An 8,936-nucleotide genomic window follows, 5' to 3' on the forward strand; every position below is an offset into this window, starting at 1 on the left:
GTGTGACGTTAGTGTGCGTGTTCTAAAGGTCCTCCTGTGTGTGGAGATGAGAAATGTGACACACACAATGAAAAACAAGATGTTTTATGTCACATACACCAGATAGGTGCAGTGAAATGTGTTGTTTTACAGGGGCATACACTGAATTATGCAACAGAGCACCATCCACTTGGAGAGGTGACTTTGGTACAATGGAAAAAAATGTAAGAATGTGCTGACGAACATTATCCAATTATCAGAGTGGGAGAAAGCAGTTCTCTACAAAATTCACCTGAACCTCGCACTATGAAGTCAGAGGCCAGTCAGTCCTTAGAGAGTCAGGCCAATTTAGGACACCTATGCAGGCTTCTGTGTCCATAGCAACCACAGCCAGGTGTAGTGTAACCATAAAGGCATGCCCAGTCCAGTCAATTCCCAGCCCTCCCAAATACTATCAACTCCCTCAAAGCGCGAGCCAGACCGCCTGCCTCATTTGGAACACATTTTCTGTCAGATGACTATGTTAGTGAGTGTGTGTGTGTCTCTGTGTCTCTGTGTCTCTGTGTCTCTGTGTCTCTGTGTCTCTGTGTCTCTGTGTCTCTGTGTCTCTGTGTCTCTGTGTCTCTGTGTCTCTGTGTCTCTGTGTCTCTGTGTCTCTGTGTCTCTGTGTCTCTGTGTGTGTGTGTGTGTGTGTGTGTGTGTGTGTAGTCTCCACAGCCACCCACCACCAAACACGTGGTCCTGAAGGGAGACGTCTGGGAGCTGACCACATCCTTACAGACTGGACCCCCCCCCCAGGTTCCTCATAACCACACACCACAGTGGCCAGCTAGATCACACATCTGGGCCCAACCTGCGTCAGGGAGTGGCAGAGAGGTCAGTCACTCAACGCCACCAGGCCTCTCCTCCCCTCTTGTCCTGGCCTCCGTGTTCCGATCCTGGCACACAACACAGCCCCAGACTACTGCTAACTAGGGGTGTTCCAGTTCTACTGTTCAGAATTGGCCCGGCAATTCAACTAGGGGGAAAGAAAACGTGTGTGCGAAGGAGGAAGTCTCTCTTGAAGGCATTTTTCTGACAGTTAAGTCAACAAACATGAGGGTGGAGCTGTGTTTAGGGAAGCCTCGGCCACAGCGGTCATCCATCAGGCAGCCATTGTCTGCTTGGCAACAGTATTATTATTATTACAGTCGACCAGGCCCGGTCAGTCTGTGGTGTTCCCCTGCTTGAGGCCTACAGGGGTGTGGGTTGGAGAGGTGGGACAAGGTGAAAGTGCTCCAGTAGTAGACTCCAAGAGAGGCCCCCCCCCTCAGCCTGCCAAATCGCCCTCCTTGTCCAGCCCAGCCCCACCACACAGGCAGCAGCAAGGTGGGGTCAGGTCGAGCGCTGAAATTATTAAAAAGGAGAGGAGAGGGTACGCCAGGGACCCATATGAGAAGCAGATGTTCCCAGTCTACATTTTTGGAGTTTCAGGGCGAGGCTGCTTCAGGCGGAATATTCCCACACACAATTATCAACCAACCAAACATTGTGAAATGGACATTTAAAAGCCTGTAAGTTATTATATCCAAACTACTTCTCACTGAGAGATATTTAGACTTAGATTAGGGTTCACCAAATGTTTACAAAACAATCCTGAGTGACTTGTCTGCAGGATGCTGCAGTGCTATTCATCCCAACCTCCCCCTCATTCCTCCCTAACCTCAGTCTGTGATCTAACAGGCCTTTACCAGCCAGAGGGACAGGAAGGCTAGTTTGGTCACCCAGGGGCCACAAGGGATAGAGGATATATGGGGGGGGGGGGGCAGACCCTTATTCCAGCTTTATCTCCAACCCAGGCACAAGGCACAAACACAACCTCCCCCACCGTTCCCCTCTCTGACCACCCCCTTAACCCCTCCCCCTCCCACAGGATGGATGTGCTTTTCTTCCCTGTCCAAAGCAAACAGAGGGCCAACTTAGCAGACCTCCCTCTCAGCTCAACCCCCCCTCCAACAGTGTGCGAGAGTGAAGACTTTCCTGTGTCAGCGATTAGGCCCAGGCTAGTAGCAACAGAGGCCATGCTCAGTTTTTTCCCACATACAAAAATAGAGATGCTCACTAACCTGGGTCGGCCAGACAGACATGACAAAGAGCACAGCGCTGGGCTAAACACTTGTGTAAGTATAATATGTGATGACACTGCACATGCAAACACCTACTCCCCCCCATCATCTTCTGAGCCGGGCTTCCACAAGACGGCTGGAGTTTCTGCCGCTTCCAGAATGTAACATGCTTTTGTTGACTGATCAAAACTACAATATCTTGCTATAAAAAAATTTTTTTTTAACTCTACTGGGATATGATGCCGCCCACCATCATTAACATACTTGAATAGATGCCTTTGACAAGAGTTGGCTTGATCAGAGTAGGTCAGAGATGAGTCGCCGGCACTGCCAAAGGCAGCATCAAAGAGTCTGAGCAGGACATACAGTACCATAAGGCATACAAAAAGGGGTTAGGATGATGTCATAGTTCCAGGAAGCTCTGAGATACACAGGCATGCAAGCATTCCTAATCCAAGGGAAACAACCTGAGAATAGATCATTATTCAGGAGGAAACTCAAATCCAATCAGGAAGTCAAAAGACAACCAGCTGAACATTAACTCATTGCTCGTCATACTGAGAAAGAAATTAAATAAATGTATGTATGCGTACAAGTACCACAACAAGGTTAATGTATAGGCTACATTGTGCACAGTACCATGGCCATACAACTGGGATATCTAGTTTATCAGTGAAGCACCACTTGGACATTAGGAAGTGAACAGCACGTGCATTAGGCTGGCTCTGCCAGGAAGGCGCTCTCCCAGCAGGTTGAAAATGAGAAGAGGAAGTCCTGCCGTCTCTAAAATCGCTCTCTCCTCCTGCCTTCTGTTCTTCATCATAGGAGAAAATGGAGGTTTAATGCGTCTTCACCTTTCACAGCTCTAGGGATTTGTGTGTGCTTTCAAAGCTAGAAGGTTGGTCTCTAATGTGACCATCACTCAAACTAAACGGGAGGGCAGCCACGTAATCACCTAGCCCTGAAGATTGTTCTAATCTGTTTATGTTACAATATTCTCCAGAAGTATGAAGGAGAATCCTGTACAAGGGATATGCATGTTTTCACTCAACAAGGCGATGATCACCAGACACCATTGAAGGGAGCAGCTAGGCAGGAGTCACCTACTGTAGGAGGTCCAAGTTCATGCAAGGGTCATTGTAAAAGCTTAATTGGCAGCGGCAGCAGCTCCCATGCTACTCTAGCATCGGACTGTTGTTCATAAACATGCATGAGAGACATTCCACACACCAAAACACCACCACGGCCACTGACAGGCTGTACTAAACAAAAAGACACCATTCTGGGAATATGAAAGACGACCACAAACTATTTGGCAGACAGAAACATGAAGACATTTTGTTCAAATGGAAGGAGACATTCCCTGTAACTAAAGGACAAGGGGCGGCTGAGGTAGGTTTCAATTACCCCTAGCTAAGCAGACTCAACGCAACACGATCAGATGATGATGTTTTTTCACATGAGAAAAGTCCTGCAACAATAAGCCTGATATCAGACACCGGGCCTGCAAATGTACATTTCCTCCAGTCAGAAGAGAATGGAAGAAAATACCAGGTTGTGGGGCAGATCTCTATTGATTGTAAATACCAAAACAGACAAGTCATCAGCCCAAAATGATCTGATCGTGTGAGGTCACAAAGGCCTACAGGCTTGAGTGGCTCTGAGTGACTGAAGGAACAACCATATCAGGGGGCTAGATGGGCTGTGTGGTCGAGTGAGGAAAGGGCAGAGGCGGACTGGAACGACCGCCGGGCCTCTGAGGATTAATGGGACTGACAAGCCAAGGCCAGGCCTCTCCTACAGCAGAGTTCACCACCACCTCTCTGCTGAGCCCACTAATCAGGGCACTTGTGTACGTGTGAGAGAGAGATCCACATATGATACCAGGTGTTTTCAATGTGCCCTGGAAGGGGGGGAGTCACCATCCCCACATACTGTGACCCATTAGCCAAAGAGCACCATTTGAGAATTATATCCATGAAAATGTGTTCTCATTTTTGTTATTCATCTGATTTAAATCACCCAACATAATATAGCAGCAGGCAGTGTAGTTGATAGATTAGGATGTGTAATAGCCAGTGTGGAGATGAGACATAAGGGCCATAATTCCATTTGAAGCCAGTAAGTGACAAGATGTGGTTGTGATCTTTGGCCCAATTCTTAATGAACTGGCAGACTCTGACAGAGCTTTCTCAGCTACACACACACACACATCCTTGAGCCATGACATGGAACACATTTACAGCTCCATTCTCCCAGTAGCAGAGAGTTGAACAGATTTGTTCATGGAGGAGGAGACAAGACACAGTAGTACACACACACACACACACACACACACACTGTAGGATGAACGATACGTGTTAGTCCAAACCTCAGCATCCCCTCAAGTCAAAAGCCAATAGCACCAATAGCTCAGCAAATACCAGCCTAGTCATCTTGTGAACTATTCAACAACACCGGCAGTGGTAATAAAATATTACAATGCATGTCTCCAACTTTAAGTGGATAATAAATTTGGCCCAATGAAGAGGAGCCAAGTGTTGGCCAGTATGAGCAGCAACAAACAAAGTCACAGAGGGAACGACTGAGCCAAATGCACAGTCAGTATGTGCTAATCCCAGGGAGCCCACTCCAAGGTCCCCACAGATTACCACTGTCTGGATTATAAAATCACAAATTACAGCTGTTGGGAACTGTAAATCACCTCGTCTATTCTGTGTACGGTGTAATTACAGTACACAGCGAACGCCCACACAAGGATGCTTGTGTGTGCACATATTTCAATGCAGGGAAAGAATCTCCATGGAGATTGTAAACCTGAAATGACATAGTGTAAAGAAAATGGGTGTGTGACAAATCTAATAACACGTCGTCTTTGATCAATTTAATCTCAAGACTATGAAGCAAGACAGGCTCCATCTGCTGAAGTTGTGCTCTTTTATCTAGGGTGATAGATCCGTTTCCCTAAAACCACATACCAGTCAGCCCATGTGGAATGGATGGTCTACTAAAGTATTGGGAGCCACTCAGTAATGCAAACACACTAACGGCAGATGTAACAAAGAGGTCCATTTCCTCTGTGCTACATTTTTTATGTAGCCTACTTTACTCTGCATGGCGTGAAGACAACATTTTGTGGACAAACTATTTTCTATACAAACTGCATCATATGCCAGCTGGGGTGTGCGTGTGGACCGTGTGTATTTATCTTGTTGACACATTCTCCTTTTCCAATTACAAACAACCCTGAGAATAACGATATCCAATACACCCAAAAGTGAAGTATATCATAGGGCTTTGTATGAAACAATCCTTCACACGACCTCCGATGTATCAGTTAATATGAAAGCTTGTAGTGAATTGACACAGTAGAGATGAATGTATAATGCGCCGTTGGTATCGACTTTGTCCACTTTGCTGATAGGGCACAAAGCAAAAAGTCCAGTGTTGTGCTCATCACTAGTATGGTGTTGCCATGGCAATAGTGAGTCAAGTGGCAAGTCACATGCTGGAGAGGAGACCCGCAGGACAAGAAGCTCTCCACCGTCAAACATGATGACCCGGAACAATAACAAACACGGCCACATGACGTCACAGCCTTTTGCTGGTGGATGACGAAAGTAGATGTGTTAACATGGGATTTCACAGTAGCATGGTTAAAAACAAACTAGGACTAAACATCAAAGGATCAGACGGTCAGTTAGGTTATACGTAATGTTGCTCTGATCACTGACTCAGTCCTCTTTCCATTCAAAATATAACAAAAAACAAGCTGTGCTTTATTTCGGTTGGCAGCAGTGCCACACAAAAGAGAATAGCGCTTCATTTCTGGTTAATTCCACCTAGAGTGATGACATACCTAGCTTTAACCCAGGTGGCCCCGTTTAAACAATCACACTTCGCAGGATCACAGTGGTCAAACATTGCAAGTCCGAGGAGGGATGTGATAGGGCCTAAACAGTGCACCCGTTCCACTGACGCCAACAATCAAATCACTGGCTTCCACAGGGAAGAACGGAAACACTGACGGCAACAAAGCTGGTTACTCACGGACAGACTCAACCTTCTGACACGACTCAGTGATGCACGGGGCGTTGATTTGGGCCTGTCAAAAGTTTCCATCCACCCTCTCTCAAGCCCTGCAGCTAATGTGGATCAATACTAAATCGGAGAAGAAAATGCTGCTTGGATTGTTTTAACATTCAAGCCCTTAAGACTGCTGGTATTTTGTCCATACTGCAAAGGAGACAGACTTGGTCAGCAGTTACAACCAGTTGAATATCTTATAGCATTTATCAAGAGTAAGGAGAACAAACATTGTTTTTTCCCCTGCTATCCATAAGCCACCAGTATGCCTGAAAAGCAGCAGTTTCATACAAACTACAAACAAACCCAATTTGCTCATTTCTATCTATGATTGTGTGGTAATGTAATGAGAGGAAGTGAATTCCACAGGACATAGTCAGGGGGAGGAAGAAAAGAAACAGTGGCCAACCTGCTTTAAAATAACCAGCCATGGGGGCATGCTATAAAACAATGTCATTAACAATACCAAAAAAAATATTGATTTAAGGGCCTCTTGTCACACATGGCTAAAAATGACAACGTTTTCAGAAGGCCTCCATTATGGTAACGAAAACTGACAACATCCCTGACAATTTGTTGGCAAGCTCATAAGCAATAAACAAAATTCAAAATTGTCTGAAAATTGCCCTGCATTATGGTTGAACTTGTGGGTGTGGGGAGCAATGGCTTGAGGGGGGGGTGTGTTTGTTACAGGTGAGACATGTTAATCCAACCAACGCTAAATACATTTTGCTCAAGCAAATACAAAAATAATGCACCTAGAAATAAGAGGGGGCATACCGACTCAGGACTGCAGGATTCCCAGAACACCGCAGCAAGTTAGTTACGTCAGCCATAGGCCTGAAGCTGTCCTGCTGTCCAAAGCTAATTAATCGGATGAGAGGGGTCCCCCGTTACCCCCAATGCTTTGACTTGCAACTCAGAGGTGGGGGTGGCTGGCTTCTACTTGCGCGCATAAAAACACTTGACTACAGGTGGCAAACAGCACACACACACACACAGTCCACCAAATCTTAGCTAGACCTAAAACCCCATCAGACAAAAACCACGTGCAAGATTGGATGCAGAAATATCTGCATGAGACCCAAGTTTAATTTGAGCAGTTTGATTAGAACAGAGATTGGTAGCAAACCATAATCGATGGTCAGTATTTAGACCATTTTAAAACGGATTTAGTCTAGCTAACCATATATGGTTATATCGAGAGATGCAGTAGTAGTAGGATAAGCCATAATCATTATTTTACTTTGCCCACTACAGTACTAGTATTGCCTAAACACTATACATTATGTTAATAAACACGAATTTCGTATATAGTAGAAAAGTGTTTATTGGACCTACCAAACGACCTGGTGGCATACAAAATGGCTTGATCGTCATCTCAATCATTGATAACGTTAGCTGATATCTAAGCTAGCTAGCCAGCGAATCTCCCTTGCTTAATCTATCTAGGTTTCTGTGGTTTTAGTTTGATGCCGGCTAATGATAACCCTCATCACGGTGGTGAAATACAGAAGACTTAGACGGAAATATAGCGATATGACGGGGTTGGTATCTAAGTGCGTGTCCCACGTGTAGGTATAACTATAATTTGAATGAATGCAGCTAAAACAAGCTAAATAACTACACAAATACAAAACTGAATTGTCTGTAACTAGCTACGGAGTCTGTGTTTTCCAGCTAGTTAACTAACGCCGGATTGCGTTTAGATGCTACTGTTAGCTAGCTGGGTAACGTTAGCGATCTAATAATACAGTTAAGTGTGACTGACATGATTGTAGCAAGTTTACGCGATCTGTTGGATAAATTGTGTTGCAGCTCGTCGTGCATTGCATACACTCGCCACAACTAAAGCGTGCTGCTGTTAGACGCAAGAAAACCCGGTTCGAGACGTCTTTCTAGCTAGCTAACGTTCACAAACATTAGGCTAGCTATCTGGTTGACAGGTTGGTTAGCGATTAACTAAGGTGTGGGTTGGGTACTTTGTTGAGACTCATTTTTGCATTTCAACAGTATTCTACAGGTATTTGTTAACAAACGTGTTTGGTTGCCAGTTTTTAATAATTCATCACGCGCGTTTCCCTCAGCTAGTTCCCACTGCACTGGGGAATTATCGTCTCTTTTCCGACTGGTGCGGCCTGTACTCGGGGAAGGTCCACGGACTCACCTCGGTGGGTTGGCTGATCTCGAACAGGTCGAGCCGGTTGGCGTTCCAGTGGTTAATGATGTCAGCTAGTTTCCGCCGCTCCTCCTCCCTGCTCCCCGACATTCTGAATCCCGAATGATACTCTCTATACAGAAGAAAGATCCCCTTGTCCCTACAAAAAACCTCTGATCCGAAACTTCACGGGAAAAAAAGACAAATGCAGCAATTATTTGGTCTCTATACGGTTCGAGTGAAAAGCTGTCACCGGTCGCTGCACCTCTCTCGCGGACCGCTCCTGCTGTTTCCGCGTCCCACTCTCTCGTTTATCGCACTCCGTTGTCTCTCCCCGGGAACCAAATGGGACTACCTTGGTGCGCGTTCACATCCTTACAATTCGCCGTGCACGAGCACAATAGTGATTTGTGCCCGTCCCCCCGCTTAACTATTTCGACTCCAGTCCAGCTTGCATTTGAGTTTCCAGTTACTACAAGACATAGATACAAAAAAATAAAAACGTTGTCAATGGACGACAGGTAGCCTCGTGGTTAGAGCGTTGTGCCAATAATTGAAAGGTTGCTAGATTGAATCCCTGAGCTGACAAGGTAAAAATCTGTCGTTCT

General features: G+C 45.7%; 1 protein-coding gene across 1 annotated transcript in view; it reads right to left on the bottom strand.

Annotated features, from left to right (window-relative positions):
* Positions 1-8,688, bottom strand: part of LOC123995073 (afadin-like) — a 125,473-nt gene extending 116,785 nt beyond the window's left edge. The window contains 1 exon segment of the mRNA XM_046298374.1: positions 8,338-8,688. Within this exon segment, the coding sequence (XP_046154330.1) occupies positions 8,338-8,439 (102 nt within the window). The 5' untranslated portion in view covers positions 8,440-8,688.
* Between the last annotated feature and the right edge of the window lie 248 nt (positions 8,689-8,936).

The sequence above is a fragment of the Oncorhynchus gorbuscha genome, linkage group LG14 (assembly GCF_021184085.1).
Source record: "Oncorhynchus gorbuscha isolate QuinsamMale2020 ecotype Even-year linkage group LG14, OgorEven_v1.0, whole genome shotgun sequence".
NCBI classification, from domain to species: domain Eukaryota; kingdom Metazoa; phylum Chordata; class Actinopteri; order Salmoniformes; family Salmonidae; genus Oncorhynchus; species Oncorhynchus gorbuscha.